The sequence below is a fragment of the Miniopterus natalensis genome, chromosome 6 (genome assembly GCF_054644295.1).
Source record: "Miniopterus natalensis isolate mMinNat1 chromosome 6, mMinNat1.hap1, whole genome shotgun sequence".
NCBI classification, from domain to species: domain Eukaryota; kingdom Metazoa; phylum Chordata; class Mammalia; order Chiroptera; family Miniopteridae; genus Miniopterus; species Miniopterus natalensis.
Window position 1 is genome coordinate 84,893,594 of NC_142086.1, and position 19,851 is coordinate 84,913,444.

Sequence of the window (19,851 nt, forward strand, 5' to 3'; positions counted from 1 at the left end):
GGACAAAAGGTGCACAACTCCAGTCTGCGGACACAGGTCTTTCTTCTACCTCTCCTCCTGGCCGGTCATGATACCTCCCACAGACGCACATGGCATTGTGGCCCCGGGCACCCTCACTCAGGTCCCCCTCGTCCTCGGCTCTGCAGGAGACAGTGACCTCTCAGCCAGAGCCTCCCCCACGCACCGTCCTCCCCAAGGCATGTCCTCGGAACTCCACCACGAGACGTTGGCCAAACGTTGCTTCTTTTTGCTTTGTTTTGTTTCGCCTTTAACAACTCAGGAGGACTATGTGTTGGTGTCACTACTGCCTAGAAATCAGTTCATCCCGGGAATGCGTTTTCTCCTCTTAGTGGCAGAACCAGATGGCCTAAGGATGGTGCATAAACTCCTCCTGAAAGTCACTGGGTTCGTGCCACAAGGGTGAAAAGACAGTCCAGTCTCTCCACCGTCCCTCCCTTGGTGCGCCGGTGCTGGGTTTCCCTCCCCTCGCCTGGTCGCCAAGGCTCGGTCACTGCCCCGTGCGGGACGCCGAGGCTAATTCCTCCGCCTGCACGGTTCTCGTCTCTAAGCCACTCGCTTCGGCGTTTGGTGGAGCAGCCGTTCTCCTGCGCTGCGGGTGCGAGTGTAAGTGGAGACCACCTTTCCGGGGAACCCTACGGCAACACCTTTCAAACGTCTTCTTAAAGAAATGGGTGCACATTCTCGGACCTAAAAATTACAGTGCTAGAAATTTATCCTAAGGAAATAATAGGGGATGTGGGAAATGGTTTCTTTCCAAGGATGTCCTTTGTGGAGTTGTTTATAATTGCGCAACACTGGAAACACCCTAGATGTCCGACAGAAAGAGAACTGGTTACATTGTACATTTAGGAGCACTGCCTGTGATATTCAGAAACTAAAGCCTACGCTGCTAAACATATTTACTGATATGGACAAAAAAGTCCAAAGTAGATTCAGCTAAAAAGTCTGAATACACTATGGCAGGAGCATTATGTTTTGCAAAGAAATAGAAATAAACATCTCCACGGAAAGAATTTTGGAGGAACATGCAGCCAAATGGCAACTATGAACACAACCACAAAGCAGAATTAAATCTGTGTTATCCAAGCAGGACGTGGAAGTCCCGAGAAGTAGCAACTAATGACGCCCGGGGAAAAGACTTCGCCTGGGTGTGTGTCTTGAGCTTGCATGAACGAGAAGGGTTTTGACAGAGGCAGGAGAGAAGCCCTTCATGTAGGGCAACAGGCTTGAGCCCAGCTTCATACCCGCAGAGGCGTGAAACACCTGATGCGCGAGGGAGACGTGAGAAAGCGCACGTGGCTGGAGAGGAGGGTTTACCAGGGGTCCCAGCCACAGACTCATGGGGATGGAGATGAAATTTGGGGTCAGACTGAGGGGAGCCTTGAGTATCTTGCTAAGAAGCCTGGTCTTTATGATCTAGGAATTTCAGAGTCCTTGACAATGTCTGAGGAATCAAAGAATGTTTTAAATCACACCAAGCGCCACAAACTCTCGGGAGCCAGAATACCCATAGTGAGGTCTCATTCAACCATTTACTAGATGTCAACGTTGACCTCTCTGGGATGCATTTTCGTTTCCGGTGGGTAATTAAGTAGTGAACGGTTAGGGGGATAGAAAAGTAAATGAGATAATGTACGTGAAAGCACTTTGCCAACATAACATATTGCCCAGGGGGAACGCACCCCCACGCTGGCTTCTGCACTGCAAACTCGGCTAAAATGAAATAAACAATCTATTATCGCAGGGCAGCCTCTTCCTTTGAACGCAAAAGTCTGATTTATCACTTTATTTTAAGAAGCTCTTGGAGGTGCTTCTGTCAGATGAATCATGAGCCACCGAAGATAAGTTGTTTTGTTTCCAGCCTCCAGTCCAATTGTTTTGAAAACATCTGTGTCATCATTCCACATTTCATGGACATCCGTGTGGTAAATCCCGATACCGGGTAAGAGGGGGAAAGCAGCCACCTCTCTCTGAAGCCTCTTATTCGTGTCTTAGATGACATGGTTAATATCCCCAAGTTTTACGAATGCTATTTCAGTAAATTGGAATTTAAAGATTAAATAAAAGCAAAATGTAGAGTCCTGGAGTTGCACTGTTTTCTGTGCTGGGTGGCTGGGGGGTGGGGGACAGTGGGTGGGAAAAGGGTTGCATTTTTTTTTACATTTCCCTGCAACTGGTTTCTGACCTAGTAGATTTCTGCTGTTGCCAGGAAAATATTAAGTAGACATTTAAATTAGCCAAAGGATATCGCATTGCTGAAGACATATTGTACACGGTCATGAAACGGTATCCCTCGTGCAGGCAGACATCCTGTCTCAGAGACCCCTCCAGGGGAATGAATAATAGTAATAAGCTTAAACAACAGCCACCTTGGTGATAACGTGAGCCCTGAGTGGCATTTTCCTTGAACAGCATCAATGCAAAATATTGTCTTCCAGATAGAAAAATTGCCCTTGATGTTGAAAAAAACTACCATAAAGTAAAACGTACCTCTAAGGCACATCACAACCCTATGAAATCTTTGTTTACAAAACCAAGCACTGAACAAGTCTGCCCATCTGCTGTCCAGCCTCTACTCAAGGTTGCTTCAGAACCTCTTGATTTCCAAAGATATGGATGGGGGTGTTATCATTCTGATCATCATTAATTTCTAACTTTGTTGCACTTCGGCTAGTGAATGAGGTCATATGACACTGATCTTTTTTTTTATATCGGTTGTTTCTTTTTTAGTGTCCTATTGTATGGTCAGTTTCTGCAAATGCGCCTTGAGTGTTTAAAAAAATTGCAAAATCTCTTACTGTTGGGTGCAGGTTTCTATTAATAACCATTGATTCAAAATAGGTAACGTATATATAATTTCATATCACTGGTTTATCAATTACCGAGAAGGGCAAATGAAAATCTCTCACTAAAGTGGATTCGTCTGTTTCTCCTGCCAGTTCTTTATGTATTTTGAGCCTATGTGACTAGGCATATACGAGTTTGTCACTGTCATATATTTTCGTGAAGGGAACCTTTTTTCATTATGTAATAATCCTCAATTATCGCCAATAGGGCTTTCTGCTTTCTATTTCCACTTCTGTCAGCTTTATTTTGATTAAAATTTGATAGTATGTCTTATTCAGTCTGTTTGCTGTCGCTCTTCGTGTTAGATGTTTTTGTAGATAGTACATGACTGGCTTAGAAGTGTTTTTAAGAAATCTCACTCTCTGTCTTTAATGGCCAGTTTAGTCTACTTACTACTTACATTTGTTACTTATTTAGCTGGTTTCTACAACCTTTTTTGTGCTTTCGATTTACCTTGCTTTGTCTGTTCTGTATTTCTCCTTCCCAAATGTCTAATTTGATCTATTTTTCTTCATTCTTTTTTTTTTTATTTCTCCACTGGTTTGGCTGTTTAACATTTTAGCTCTATTTCTTTACTTGTTAATCTTTAAACAAAATGCATTTAATCATCGAATATATCCTTTCCCCAAAGAATGCAAGGAATGTAGAAATATTGACCTCTTATCTCCCATCCCTGATCTCACATGATAATAATATTGTCCAATGTTTTTACCCTGCTTTATAGCTGTGCTCCCATGTTAGGAAGATGTGGTTGTCATTTTATAGCTGTGTCTCTTTAATCTGCCCTCATAGTAACCAATGTCATTGGTCTCACTTCCTTCTTATATCTCACTCTTTCCCCTAGGATCCATTTTCTTTCTTTATTAAATCTTTCCTTTTCTGAACTGAGGGTAAGTTAGCAACAAACACTCACTCTGAATCTTTACTTCGCTCTCAACTGACCTACTAGATTAGACTGCACTCTTAATAAATGTGTTTCCTTTGCTTTCCTCTGAAGTTTAGTTTATTCTCCTAAAGGCATATTCTAAAGAACCTATTGGCTTCACTTAGCTACTAAATGGGTCTGTGGCAGAAAAACAATAAAAGGTTAAGAGACCAGAAGATAAGCTCCAACTGTGTCCCTGTCTCCTGGGTCACTGGAGAATGCTCTCCTACCGCCCTCTGCTCTGTTTCGTTGCTGAGCAGTTTGCGGTCCTGAGAACCGTCATTATTTGCAGCGAGTCTGAGCTTTGTCCTTAGCTGGCTTTACAGCGCTCTGTCTTTGCTCTACCGCAGTCTCACCAGAATGTCATGGCTGCGACTTATTCTCATTTTTCCTTCCCTGACTAGTGCTTCCTGTATTTGGAAAACTGTCTCGTTCGTCAATTTTGGAAAAGTCAGCTTTTATCTCCAAGTATTTCATCTCTTTCGTCCTGTTTCCTCCTTTCTGGAACTTCCATTAGGTCTGCACAGGACACGATCATGGGTCCTTCCCACTCTGACCTTCTCTCATTTGCTCCACCTCTTTGTTGCTGCTGCACTCTGAGGGCAATCTCAAGTCTACTTTCCTTCATTCACTGTTTGTTTTTTTCCACATGTATTGTCTTATTTAATCCACTCAGCACCATGCACAGCAGGTATTACTGACATCCTCATTTTGGTGGCAAGAAAATGAAGGGACAGTGAGATTTAAGTGACTTCCCAGATCCCGGAGCTAGGAAACACCAGAGTTTAGAGCTCAAGTGTGTGATTCCTGATCACGGACTCTTAACCCTGAGCTCTGTGTGTGCCCCCTGGGCTGCTGTGTGGGTCCCGCAGGTTATCTTAAACACAGAATGAACCAAACCAAAACCATCTGGAACATTTTTTCCTACATTCATCAACAGCCACCCGACCAATCATGCTCAATCGAAGCTATTTTCAATTCCATTCTTCTCTTCGGTTTTCAAGAAAAACAGACAAAGCATCACCATGGTAGAAACGTAAAGGGTCAGTGTGAGCAAGCCTGGAGATTATCTGAGCATCTCCTCCATCCATCCTTCATCTTGGGCAACTTAGCTTCCCTAGTTTCAGCTCCTTTATCTGTAAAGTGAATAAATGCTACATAAAATATAGGGGTGTGGGGCTTAAGTGAGATAGTACCTTTTTTACAAAGTGCATATGGCCAAGTGCCTGACACCTAGGGGGCACTCAGTAGGTGGTAGCTGTCTCCATTTCTGTTTGCATGAGCTCAGTCACACACATCACCCAGTATCCTCAATAGCTACTCAGCTCATAGCTTAAAAATATAGTTAACACTGACTTTAGGATTTAAGTTGTGGCTGATTTGCTTGTTTAGTTACTTTATCATAGAAGGAATTTAAACAGAAGCTTTTAAAACACATTCTATAATGTAGACATAGTGGGAGGGATTATTGGGAGTGTTCAGTGGCACGACAAAGGATAATAAAGAAACGTGTACTTTTACCGTCAAATTCTTTAAGTACAAATGAGCAATGGTGGGAAGTGGCTCTGTTCTTACCCGCCTGTGCACAAGTCCCTGGGAAAGTGATTTCACCTCCCTGGGGCTCAATTTTCTCGTGTTTAAAGGAAGAGACTTGTGATAGTATCTGTCAACGAGACCTGGTCACCAGAAGCCCAGATACTTGGTTCAACGTTATTTCTGGGTGTGTCTGTAAGGGTGTTTCCAGAAGAGATTAGCATTTCAATTGGGGAGAGGACCCTCCCCTATGTTGGTGGGGGTCCTCTGATGCGGGCCCTGAACCCGACAAAACCGTGGAGGGAAGGAGGGAGGATTCCAGTTCAGCCTGGCTGTGGAGCTGGGATGATCTCCTGCCTTCAGTCCTCTGGCTTTCATGCCTTAAGACTGGACTGAAAGCTCCACCATCCACTCTCGAGTCTCCAGTTTGCAGACGGTGGGTTGTGGATTTCAAGACTTCTCAGCCTCCATAACCACCTGAGCCAATTCCCCGTAAAAGATAAATGACAGATGAGAGACTGATGGAGAGATTGGCTCTGCTTCTGCGAAGAACCCTGACTAATACAAAATCGAACCAAGAGCGTCAAGCCTCTCGCAACCACAGCTCCCGTGATTCTGCGACTCCCACTGACTGAATCTGGACTACAGAACCATCGGCTCAACAAATGCCGCTTACTGACCTCTGCTTCTGCTGTCTGGTGATTAAGATCACCAACAAAAGACAGAGTCACCAACCCATGGAGCTTACAATCTAAGAGAACAGGCAGGCTCCTCAATGACTAGCTCTACTAAGCTGAGAGCAGAACGTGTTGGCCAGCCGGGCCTGGTCAGAAGCATGCTCTTCTATCACCCGTCGCTCCTCGATTTCAGAGCCCAGCCCAGAGATGCCGCGCTCAGGGAGGGTCCTGTGGACGCGACGGGAGCCCTCCACCGGTGTGAGAACCTGAAGTCCCGACTCCCGACCAGCAGGCTCACCCTGGGCATGTGCTGGCTGTCACACCGGGCTGCTCTCTAATGTCACTCCCTCTGCTCATGGAGTATGTCACAAGAAAGGCTGGTGAAATGCGGTGTTGCAACCCTGGCAAGAAGGGGGTCAGTCTACAGCCTGGATGGGCTCTGAGTGGCAAGTCCTCTCTGAGAAACACACTGTTTTTGCCGGGACACTTCTATCTGAAAACAGGAATTGTTTCTCCAAGTGACTCTTTTTATCTTGGCTGCCGGGAAACTCAAAGCCATACTGGAAGCTTAGCCACAGCATCGTGGCAGAGCCTGTAGCCAAGAGCTGCATTCTCCTTCCTCCATGTGAGCTTGGCTTTCCACTAATATTTTATTTTTATTGATTGATCTGGGGGGGAGGGGGGGAGAGACAGATTGATTTGTTGCTCCACCTATTTATGCCTTCCTTGGTTGCTTCTTGTATGTGCCCTGACCCGTATCCAACCCACGACCTTAGTGTATTGGGACAATGCTCTAATCAACTGAGCTACCTGGCCAGGGCTCCACTAATATTTTGAATTGCCTTAGTGCTAATCCCTAATTTCTATTAGAACAAAAGTCTGGTTCATGTGTTTACCTGTAGTTTAGTTCACAAGGCATCTTGACTCCTCAATGGAATTAAATAGTATATCATGTTTAAGTAAGGATATAGGTATATTATAGAATATAATTCGAAACAAAATAAAGTGTTGTAATGCAAGAATTGGTAAGATGTAAGAGAAGCAAGTTGTCAAAGGGTCAAGGGTGGCTTCCCAGACAGGGTGGGCTTCGAAGAGGCCTTGAAGGATGGGAAGGCTCTGTGAGCACAGAAGGGAGGGAGGGTCTCCACCCGGAGAACAGCACGGACCAAGACTCCAGGTTGTGGTAACGCGGCGTCCAGACTGAGCAATGTGAAGGGAGGGCAGGACAGGGCACAGGAAAATGGCAGAGGCCGCAAAGGGACTTAGGAATCAGATCGTGAGCGTTTGGTACAAAGGAAGCTCTTCTCAACCAGTCGTGTTTATATTTGTCTCGTTCCCCAGATGCCCTGAAACATCTGTCTGAGTCACTCACTGGAACCCTTAATCACACTGTCTCCTGATGCCCCCTGAGGATGGGCCCTACTTATTTGTCCTTACCTACTTCTGACAGGTGTGGGTCATTTCCTCTGTGACTATGGTGAGTGACAAGTTCTCAATGAACTTCCACAGCATGGAGGGTCCGAGTAAGACACAGGCGAGTAGTTTCAACCAAGTGTTTGGGGGCCAAGAAGAGGGGATTTTAAGTTGCATAAAAGCTTTTACTCCTGGTGCCTGGAACATAGTAAGTGCTCAGTGAATAAATGAATAAATGAATGATGAGAGTAAACCAGTGAAGAGATGAATGTGGCAGCTTTATATCTCCTAGACTCCTGATTACCACAAGTGTTTACGCTCAAGGTGGATATTTAGAAAATAAAAATCGAATCTTTGAAAAGCCTGACACATTAGCACCCATTTTAGGGAATAAAAACAGAGAAAAAGAAAAATCTTTCAAAATAATGCAAGCTGCTAAAACCAGAGCTCCTGTTGCACTCCGGTCAGCATTTTGCAATTTCTGAGAAAAGTGGACGAAGACCGTGCCTTCCTCTTCGTTGGGCCTCCTGGTTGGCACATCGCCGAGGGCAATGTCGATACCCACAAGCAGCAGGGACTGCCGGAGGCACACGGGGACATGCGGGGACAACATCCCCAAGGTGGAGGCTTCATGAGGCATGAAGCGGACTTTCCTTAGAACCTATTGGTTCCGAGGTGCGATGGGGACCCACTGTTTCTAAACACTGCCCTGTGTTCACAGCCCCGTGAGGCAGAGCTGGAAACATCTACAAGGCGGTTCCAGCCTTGAACTCACATGGTCTCGCCGCTGCTAACACAGTGAACTGCACTCGGGCCTGGTGCTGCGCTGGATCCCACTTGTCCAAACGGAGCTGAGCGCGGACACCAGTGAACATTGCTGAGGTGCCTCCTCCCTTCTCATCCTGCATTTTGTCTTGAGTGGTCCCAGATGTCCCTGTGAATGCCTCGACATGTGGCCTTTTCCATATCTGCTGTGCCAGCCAATGACGAGCCCAAAAACACATCGTAAGGCAGAAGCCATAGGAAGACAAAGTTCCTTCCTGCCAAGCGGATGAGTCTTTTTCCTTTGGATGCCAATGTGAAACTATTTTCTACCCTTCCTTTCTGCCATGTCTTCTTCTAAAAGGGACACCTCATGCCCTCATTAAGACTAGTTCACACGTAGTAAAACAAGCTTGGTTTAGTGTCTCCCATCTAGATTAGAGCGTCTTATACCTCATTACGCATGAAAACCATCCAGGAGTGTGTCCATGCAGAATCCTCCCCCTCCCGCCTGGGTGTGGAAAACCTGGAAACGTGCATTTTAATATCATACATTTCTAGTCAGGCTCCAAATTAAGCTGAGCCAACAAAGAGCCGTTTAACTAGGCCGTAGGTGTCGGGCCCTCTGATTACGATGGATGTCACTGAATGACGCTCTGATGTACAGCTGTGTAAGAAAGAGCCAACCCTGTGAGATGCAGACCTAGACACACAGGTATGCACACCAGATAAGTAGATGATGCTAGATAGACTGATAGATAGATAGACAGATAGATAGACAGATAGATAGATGACAGACAGAGAGATTAAAAGTACAGATGTGATTTATTGTCTAGCTAGTACACTGTGAGAAGCAGAGGTACAATCCAACAATTTTGCCAGGACAATAGGCATTAGCCAGGGCTTCCTAGAATGTCTGGTGCCCTACCAATAAGTGCTTCTCTCAGGACTTCCTGTAATCCTCCTATAACCAGCCAAGAAACACATCTTTTTCTTAACTCAGAATTAATAGCTGGGATGTCTTTCCCACACTAGTTTTCTTTTATCTTATGGATTCAAAGTCACAAGTCCTCTGCGCACTGCCTGCTGACACCTTGGAGCCAAATAACACCCACTTTTTGCAACTGTGCAGGATTTCAATGTTTGCACGTATATATATATCTCCTCACTCCTGGCTTCACTGTCTGTTCTTACTTCAGCCCATAAACCCTGTCCATTTATTTTTTAAACTGATTCCACCTTGCTCTTTGGTGTATATTTGTGTGAGCTAACCTTGAATTCATTCTGCAATAAGGAGGCAGAGTAAATATGTGAAATAAAGGAATACATATTTATCCATTAGGGATATTTTATGAGTTTCTTTATAGGTCTTGAGTTAGAGATAGTATCAAAAGCAAGGACTTCAAGAAGTGAGGAGTCCAAGTACAAAAATGCCCTCTGAGCCCAGACAGTCCCAGGTCCTGTTTTGTGCCCCTCAGTCTACCCACCAATTTTCTGGTCAGTACATATGAGGACTGTTTTTAGGTCTAGGACATGAACATTGGTATGTAGCTGATGGATGGTATAAATAGTTAGAAATAATAATTTTTCATCTATCTTTATGATTTGAACTCCTGAATTAATCGGGCATCTAACTAGCGAAACTGTATGAACCATCCGGAACCAGGTCTGGAGAATTCTATCTCTGTACGCAGACTACGATATGCCCAAAATGTGCCTGGGGGAGGCCTGGATCCCGGAGGGAGGGGGCAGGTGCAGCAGCTGACAGAGCTGCCCAGGTCCTGCAGCCCCACGGCCAGCGTTGGGAAGTGATGTGGATTGTGCCATGCGGCCGTGTGTGTGCGTGCACGCGTGTTCACCTGTGTGTCTGTGTATGAGAACACATACATGAAGCTTGACCAATAACTGAAAGACACAGCTTGCAAAATCAGCCACAATTAGCTCTCTTACAAACACTATTAACTGAATAACTGCCTGCATTCGTGTGAAGCAACCCTGGGCGGGAGCCGCTGAAAGAGGGCTTTCCTCAGGGCTGAAACCGGCTTTACACAAACACTGTGAGCCAATCTGCACGGCCGCCCTCCGCCCGCCAACCGGCCGAGCGCGAGGGGCCGGCCTGCGGGACGCTCTCGGTTAACCGGTGCTCGGCCGCTTCCCGCGTGACTCTCTCCTGCTCTCTAAACATCTCACTAACACAGAAAGCCTCAGGTCTGGCCACTGGGAAGGACACTGATGACATCGAAGCATAGCAATGGCGAGGCAGAACCACGGCCTCCCTGGTTGGAGGGTGCAAGTGGCACTGGGCATTCCCTCGTGGGCCTGGACTCCGTGAGGAATCCCGACCCCAGGACAGCCTGAGATGCCGCCTCCGGATCGCTGCGGGAACACCCAGTCGAGGGCAAGGCCCACTGAGCAGCGACTGCGACGTGGCCTCATGAGATTTTCAGTTTTACGTCACCCATTTCCTCCCAGGAGCTTCAAGTCCTTCCTCCTGTCACCTTTAGTTGTGCTAAATAAATAAGTCCCTGGCATTTTCCTCAAGCTCAGGGTCACTGCTTTGGGCCAGGTTTAGAATAAATTCCGTGGTCAAGACTTACTCTGGCTCTCGCATCTGTATTGCAGGCCAGGGAGGGCTGGAATTTTAGATTCTAAGAACAAGCTGTATACTGCTCCTAACTGATTATTTTCCCAGGTAAGAAATTTTTTTTAAAAAACCAACAAGGTTACCATCTATTACAAATAGCAGGACATAAAAGAAAAGATACTTAACACCAAATAATCTCAGAGAAAGGGCAATTCCTGCCTCTGGGTCACTTTCCATGGACACCCCCCCCCCACACACACCTCTGGGTCCCTTGCCATGGACACCCCCCCACACACACACCTCTGGGTCCCTTGCCATGGACACCCCCCCCCACACACACCTCTGGGTTACTTTCCATGGACACCCCCCCACACACACCTCTGGGTCACTTGCCATGGACACCCCCTCCCCGCACACACCTCTGGGTCACTTGCCATGGACACCCCCCCACACACACCTCTGGGTCACTTGCCATGGACACCCCCTCCCCGCACACACCTCTGGGTCACTTGCCATGGACACCCCCCCCACACACACCTCTGGGTCACTTGCCATGGACACCCCCCCACACACACCTCTGGGTCACTTGCCACGGACACCCCCCCCACACCTGTGAACATTTCCCCACAGCCTCACAAACTTCTGCTGGCTTCCAGGTACCGCTCCTGCCCTGGACCAAGGAGGCGGCAGGCGCCCCAGGCAGGGAGGGACAGCTCAGCCACCCCTCGGGGGCGCTTACCTGCCGGCACGATGACTCTGCGCTCGTTCGTGGTCATGTTGGGGGGCGGCACGTGCTTCTCCTCCATGTAGCTGCCGTAGCTCATCCCGACCGCGTCCGGGCCGCTCACCATCTTCCCGCCCTTGGCCACGCCGCATTCGTCGGGGGAGTTTCTGGTGGAGAAGAGACAAATCCGTCCATTCCTGGGGCAACCACAAACCACGGCGCCCTGGCCTTGCAGGGAAGGCGGGGGGGGGGAGGGGAGAAGCGACAAGGCAAGTACAGTGCCGTCGGGGACTGAAGGTGCCCCCCCAAAGTCGGTGTGTTGAAGCCCTAACGCCAACATGATGACCTTTGAAGATGGGCCCTTCGAGGTAACTAAGTTTAGATGAAGGTGTGAGGCGAGGCCAACATACCGGACTAGTGGGTCCTTACGGAGGGCAGGGGACCGGCGAGCTCCCTGCGCCCCGGGAGGACACAGAGACGCCGGCCCTCCCCCACCCAGGCGGAGGGCTCTCCCCAGGCACCAACCCAACTGGCACCCTGACCTTGGACCCCCAGCCGCCAGAACTGTCCTCACAGAATGACTGTCTGTTGTTTAAGCCCCTCGCCGATGATATTTTGTTAGGGCAGACTGAGCCGACTAGGACAGCGCCAGGATCGGGCACAGCGCGGAGCAGGCACGTGGGGAGCAAAGCTGCCACCTGGCTTCTATTTCTTCACCCAAGTCCTCCTGAAGCTGTCATGTCAAAACTGCATCTGTGACAGCTGATTGGAAACACGTGCAGAAAACAGCGAACTGCCGTTTGTTCTCGCTGCGTGACGGTAAACAGGCCACGCACGCAGATGCTGGGGGCGACACTGGCACGCAGATGCTGGGGGCGACACTGGCACACAGATGCTGGGGGCGACACTGGCACGCAGATGCTGTGGGGTGACACCGGCGCTCTCAGAGAGGCTCAGCCTAGAACAACGTTCCTCTTTTTCAAAACCTCAGAAGGAAATCCTTGTGCGGAATTTCAAACTCCAATTTCAAGCCAATCTTTAGCTATGTGAGACTCAACGATGTCCCAGGCTCAGGTGCCAGCAGGCAGGCAGAGAAAGGGGGTGGAAGCTGGTTCCCAGGGGGTGGCCCTCCAGGGCCCTGGGGCTGGGGTGTACAGCCAGCCGTGGGGACACAGAAGGGACTCAGCTGCTGGGCCCTGGGAACAGTTCACTGGGCTGCTGTGAATAAGGCGGCCACAGCCATTAGGATATGGACAACCTGCCTTTCTGGGAAAGAAAAAAAGGGAATTTTTTTGAAATTCAAAAGTTATAGGACATGGTAAAATTGTATCTAAAGAGTAAATTCCAAGTGGAAGATCCAGCTTAACCAGGAAACAGAAAAATCCGTCCCATCCTTCTGAGATGGCTAACCCACAGAGGGTTAACCCAGGATCACTGCAGCAGGGGGTCTTGGCATTCAGGTTACATCTGTCTCTGGCCGGTTTCTAGAAATTGCCTCTCAAGTTCTACCCTACAGGTGACTTTTCTTCTTCTCAGGAACCCATGAGTCTCCCCTGGATTTTAGATTTCCCTCCCTATGTGGCAGGCCTGAGGTTGCGGGTCTCCTCCACACTGTTGGTGGGAGCTGTGCACCCACCTGGCATGGACTTGACCTTCAAGTCTGAGGTCACAACCATCCAAGGCAGGAGGGCACTCTCTGGGTGGCACAGGGCAGAGGTGGGATGAAGAAGGTCATTCCAGACCCAAAGGTCATAGCAGGGAAGGTGGACAGGAAGGGCAGACCCAGGGGCTGCAAGGCTCTGGACCGTGTTTGTTCAGCATCTGCGAACTTTGAAAATATAGGTTTGTTCTCGGCATCACTTGCTCATGTGTCCGGTGCTGATGGAGGGAGCCCAGGGCCGACCATAAGTGAGGAGCGGTTAACGTCTGTGGATGGAGGTTGAAGCTGGGGCCACCCAGCACTGAGGCTCGACCGCGGGCCGGGAAATACACTGCCCTGGTCCAGGGCATCCTCACAGCTGTACTAACATGAAGGAAATTTAAAAATAATAACAGCCTGCGTTCCCATGGTGCAGACCCGCTATATTTCCAATGCTGCCTACACATGCTTTATTTCCTCTTGAGGCAGTTTTTCCTGGCCTCAAACATTTATCTCTAAAAGACCCATCCTAGTATCAAAACATGGAGTGTCTTCACTTGAGCCTTAGTTTCCTATCCCTTTGGAAAATTCCATCAATTGAGCGGAGCGTATGTTTGGGTCTATTTGCCTCAAGGAGAGAAGTTACTAGGGGAGAGAGTTAAAGGGATTTGGTTCTTTAGGGAAAAGACTAGATGCAACTCAGGAGATGAGCGTAACTCAAGCAACAACTCTAAAGTCCAGGATGAGCACCGTTCCGGGCCAGTCATTCACTCACCCACTTAGACCACTTCTATTGAGCACCTGCTGTATACCAGGCACCCTAAGTTTTCTTCTCCAGCAAGGCAGTTAACTATCTAAAAAGTTAATGGTCAAAGAGATGTACAGAATTATAGAAATAGGGGACTTTTGGGAATTATGGATGCTTCAGACCAATTCTTTCATTTTCTTCTAATTCTTAACAGTTTAATTTCCATATCTGAGGACAAGTGCTCTAGGCATGGATCACAGTAGTTTTCCTATGGTTGTAAAATAGGGCTCCATCAAATCCAGAGATAAGATGAACTATTAAACTGCATTGTCTGGAGCTTTCCAAAACTATGTGTAAGTATTTCAAGTTGGGACAAATTTAGTAAAGTTCCTTTGTTTTCACGTTGTAACCACAAGACATAATTCATCTCACGACGCTTCCTCATCCCTGCTTTCACTGTAAAAACAGAAAATCAGACCCTAATTTCAAAAGTTGCACCTTCAGGACAATGAAAACATAGTCTTTTTTCCATTGTATTTTGTTTTAGTTTCAGAGGAAGACGGATTGGAACTATGTTTTTGACCATTTCAAATAGTTTTTGTAATAAATCTAAGGGAACTCCAACCCCAGGGTGGGGAGAGGGTCACCCATAGGACCACATGCTGGACTCAAAGTAGGAGTTCAACAAATATCGGTTAAAGGGGCCCAAGGTGTTATGTTCTCACTTTTCAGTCACTTCCCCTTCCTTTCATTCTTGGTAATTTCAACAGCAGAAGAGTGGGATCTAATAGTCCTCACAAGAGCACTCTGGGATAGAGAACCTGTTTGAAGAAATAATGGCAGAAAACTTCCCTAACCTGGCCAAGGAAAATGTCACACAAGTTCAGGAAGCACAGAGAGATCCCAAAGAGGCCCACAGCCAGACACATCATAATTAAAATGCCAAAAATTCAAGACAAAGAGAGAATCTTAAAGGCAGTTAGAGAAAAGCAATGTTACCTACAAAGGAGCTCCCATAAGGCTGTCAGCTGACTTCTCATCAGAAACTGTACAGGCCAGAAGGGAATGGCAGGAAGTATTCAAGGTAATGCAAAACAAGGATCTGAAACTAAGACTACTCTATCCAGCAAGGCTGTCATTCAAAATACATGGTGAAATAAAGAACGTCCCAGAAAAGAAAAAAAAAAAGGCTAAAGGAGTTTATCACCACCAGACCAGCACTGCAAGAAATGTTAAAGGGATGCTATAATAAAAAGTAGAAATAGAGAGAGAAATATAAGCATAAAGAATTAAAATGGCAATAGATGAGTGCCTATTAATAATAATCTTAATGTAAATGGATTAAATGCTCCAATCAAAAGATGTAGGGTGGCTGAACGGCTCAGAAAACATGACCCATACTTATGCTGTCTACAAGAGACCCACCTCAAAACAAAAGACTCACACAAGATGAGAGTGAAGGGATGGAAAAAATTTTTTCCATGGAAATGGAAATGAAAAAAAAGCTGGGGTAGCAACTCATATCTGACAAAATAGACTTCCAACTGAAGGCCTTAACTAATCACTCTTAAACATAATTTGGAGAATTACGGTCAGGGGAGTTGAGAGCATGAGCATTGACTTAAAATTGACTGTATTTTGAATAAATGGTAAAAGAACATGGTGAAAAATATCAAATAAATTGGAAATTTTACTAAATATAAACTAAGGTGAGAAGTCAGCTATGTCACCAAACCCAACGGTCTCTTATAAGGCTACAGAATCAGAGGGCTCGAAGAACCCCCATTCCTGAGCCCCAGGAGTGACTCTCTAGAAGCTTCTCGGATACACCAGTGTTTAGCTATGTTAATACTTTGTTTAAGGAGATTCGATCATGTCCCTCTGCAGCTCCAGTGGTATATTTATGTGTATGTGTGGTGATTTTGAAGATATTTTATTCCTCTACCCATTCTCAAACTATGTGAAGTTTGTAGTGGGTTATAAAAACACATACAAAACAAAATGATAGCCTAACTCAATGATGGAATGGAATCGAATGGAACATAAGGGCAGAAGAGTCATTAATCAAGAGATAAAATCACACTGAGTAAGCTTCCTATTGTAGCTGCTGGAGGTAGGACATCAATGTGTCTCTGAGCTTCCTACCAGCCAAAGCAAAGAAGGCAGTGAGTACATCCTGTCACCATGCAAGGACTCAAGAAGAGAAAACCAAACGAGTTATTTGGCAGAAGCAAAGCTTTTCCTGGGCTGAGACTAGAGAGGAGTTTCTCTCGTGGCTTCTCCTGAAGGGAACTGGTTGATATGGCAAGGCTGTTCCTCCCGGCATCCACAGCAGATCAAAGAACATTCCACACCGTGGGGAGGGGGGGGCAAAACCAGGTGCTCCCAGCTGCTTCAGTCACAAAACTCAAGGGACAGTGTGTCCTCAGCCAGCCCTTCATACGTGCCGTTTCTTGCTTTTGAAAAGAACTGGCTGACCAGAGAGATGAGTGCAGAAACATGAAAAGAATACATGAATAATTTTTAAAGTGAAACGATCTTGAGAGATCAAATGCTAGAGAGTCCAGTTTCTTCAATTTTCTGGTTTCTATGTTTTAAATTCAAGTTTGCCTCCGAGAGCACCCAAAGTATTGTGGGAAAACACGTATTTGGTTGGTCTTCTCTCTGGTGTTTGACTCATGCGAGGGATGGCTCCAAACTCCTTTCATGTAGTATTTACTTTATAATAAATATTTGGGTAAAGCGTTTAAAATGGTGCCTCGCACATGATAAATGCTATGGGTTGGTTAGCTGTTACTCTTTCCATCAACACAACTCCATGAGGTCAATACCTGCAGCAGGGATGTTACAGGCGAAGCACAGAGAGGCTGATACAGGTCGTGCCCAAGGTCACCTGACCAGCAGTGGAGCAGCTGGATTTGAGCCTAGACCACCAAGGCCCTGACTCTAAACACTTGACCGCCACACTATAGGATCTCACCTGGCAACTCCATCTGAGGAGTCTCTTTCACAGACATAAAACACAACTGAACGGACCCTCAGAAGACTCAGCGCAATGTTCACTGTGGAGTATTTTCAATAGAACATCATGGGAGTAGCCCTGAGGACAGTCATGGAGAAGGTACAGATGGGAGCTCAGTGGGGGCAGCCACATGCAGGCAAAGGTGGAGCCTCCTCGGAGACGCAATATTTACTTGGATGTACATATGAATTTTGAGAAGTCCGGATACAAAAAAGTTGGGCACCTCAATTTACAGTTGAATGTCACATGCTCCTTCCCCAAACTTCCTCGAGGGCTCAGCATGGTGCACGCTCCGCACAGGTGATGGGCTAAGGCTCTTGAGTGTGAGAGGGGGTCAGAGAAGTCCCCGAGCTAAGGGGGCAGAGAGGGAAGGGTCTAACTCAGCTCGTGGGCCTGAGCAGAGAGGGTCGAGGGCCAGGACGGAAGCTGGGCCACTGGGAAAGCAGTCAGTCTAATTTTGCAAGATTATGTGGAACACAGCCCAAGACAAAGCTCCCTTTAGCTGCTCCCATATGTAATAGCTTTTTTGAAAAGGAGTCATGTGCCTGTAAAAAATCTACCGAGAAATTAAAATCAGGGCTTTGGTTTATGAAAAGCAAAATGAACTTGGCACCTGACGTTGGTTTTTCTCGCATCAGAGTCTTCCTGGAGCAGGCGGGTCCCATCATGGAAAGAGCCCGCGGTGAAGTGGCGCAGACGTGGCCGCTCGCTTGGCCGCCTTTACCCGAGAACATCAGGGCCCGGGCGCGCACGCACGGTCAGCCCGCGATCCCCCCAGCGGGGCACGGAAAGTCCACGGGAGTGAGCATCGGATCCGGGAAACCGGTACGGCCTCTGGAGGGCGGAGCAGCCGCGGACCCCTAGGACACCCAGCCACCCTTCAAGACCGCCCTCCTGCCGGCCTCTCAATTCCTCCTGCGCCTGGGGACAGTTCGCCGCCGCCCTGCTGCCCACCACACGCCGGCGGGGGGCCCCGGGCTGACGTCCGAGTGATCCCCAAATACAAACCCACGCCGGCCATGTGCAGCCCAGCCCTTCCTTGACCCGTGGCGCCTTCCGATCAGTTCACACTCCCCGGACTGGCCTCGGCCATCTGGCCCTGGCCCTTGTCGATTCATTTTCACTTAACAAGTGTTTATAGAGCAAGGCCGTCTGCCAGGAACTGTCCAGGTGTTGGGGATATGAGAGTGTCCCTATTGTCATAGTGGCTGGGGCTGCATGGCTAAAGCCCCTCTCCCCACACTCTGCCCCAGGACACCCCAACCCACGTCACCCCCAATTCCTATGTGGGTCAGCAAGCTCCTGGCAGCTCCCATGCCGTCTCCGGCCCCTTCCTGTTTATTAGAATGTCACCGTCTTCACGTGCATCCTGTAGTTCGTCGGGTGCTTTCACGGGATGAAGCTGCAGGGGAGCAATACAAAGGTTTCTTTGGCGGCTCGACCCTACGAGCCCAGGAGGTCAGCCGGGAGGGGGCTCACAGGAGGCTGCCGGGCAGGCATTCCAGGCCTGGCTCAACCCCGAGCACAAAAACTCCCTTCTCACGTGCTTTTCTCCCTAAGAATCCTGAAAGCACACCCTTGGTCCTAATCGCCCGAACAAACGCCTAATCAAGTTTTATAGCGTGAATGGAGGTAAGTCACCACAAAAGGTATTTTTAGGAGCTGAGACAAGGAGGGGATTGTCTGGAGAGCTCGGGGGTAATTCGCGGGCCTGTTTTATTTCTGAATCAGAGGCGATGGAAAAGCTGCTTCAGGGCCCACGGCCCGGGCAGCGGGTGGAGCTCGCAGTGATTCATGTTCGACTCCAGGCTCAGCCCACACTGTAGACGTCTGTGTTCACAGCTGAGCGTTACTCTCACCCTCACTCAATACCCTCCCCTACACCTGGCACCTCAGCCTCTTCCCACCGGCCCTGCTGCCTCCCCCTCTCCGAAGCACTGAAGACTAAATTAATTAAAAAGTCTCCACCAACTCACCGACAGGGAGTTCTTTGTCCCTAAGAGGGACTGGAAGTTTCCCTAGGAAAAGTCTCATTATTTAAGTATATATTTATATACAGGGTGGGGCAAAAGTAGGTTTACCATTGTACATACGCAAAACAGAGTTTATTCTCGTATTATTACTTATTATTGTATTATTGGGGGAAAACACATCCTTTTGGGGCTCATCACTTGGAAAAGGAATGTTCTATAGAACGAGATCTCTACAAACAGTTATGTATTAAAGACAGGATGGGACTTATTTCCTAGCTTGTGAATTTTCTCTCTTTTTTTTTTTTGGCTCAAAACACTTTCATTTCTCGGAGAGGAAAGACTAAGCCTAATAGCCATTATGGTGCTTTGGGTTTTGTTTTCATAAGAGGCTATGTAAATTCTGGTTAACCAAAACAATTTCCCTTTCGAGACAAAAAAAAAGAAAGGCAAAGCAGTCCCGGTGCCCACTGTCAACACCCACAGAGACCCTGTGGGATTCACCGGCCTCCTAGTGAGGAACACAGCTCCTGGGCTCTCTTTTCCTACTGAAGGGATGGTGCCTGTCATTTGTTTGACCTCCGAAGACAGACGGGCGGAGGGCCTCTGCCTGCCTCCCTCCCTTTCCCCCAAGTGAGGCTCTCTCAGCCCTCGTCTCAGCTCCGCAGTCCATGAACTGACCACTACAAAGACACAGGCCCCCAACAAGCTGGACACGCTGTCGCTCGCTGACCTCACTATCACACTTTGGGGAAACCGCCAGCTTGCAGGTCTCCAGCCCTGGGCCACCCACAGCTTGGAAGGTGGCCGAGCTTGACTAGAAAACCGTCCCTGCCAATCCAATCCAGGGCCCTGGGGCAGAAAGGAGCAAATACAGCCGTAGTGGTGAATCTCACTGTCCTACACTAATCCATAGAGTCTTAGAGAAAATGTAAGAAAATATACATGGAGTCAAATCTCAGTGAGTCCAAGTAGGAAGGCATGGA

The 19,851-nt window shown here is 47.8% G+C and overlaps 1 protein-coding gene across 10 annotated transcripts in view; it reads right to left on the bottom strand.

Moving 5' to 3' along the window:
- The window catches only part of ERG (ETS transcription factor ERG), a 207,221-nt gene that overhangs the window by 23,457 nt on the left and 163,913 nt on the right, over positions 1-19,851 (bottom strand). For all 10 annotated transcript variants that reach the window (XM_087818419.1, XM_087818420.1, XM_016220793.2 and 7 more), the window contains one exon: positions 11,502-11,653. In XM_087818419.1, the coding sequence (XP_087674545.1) occupies positions 11,502-11,653 (152 nt within the window). The remainder of the gene's footprint in view (positions 1-11,501; positions 11,654-19,851) is intronic.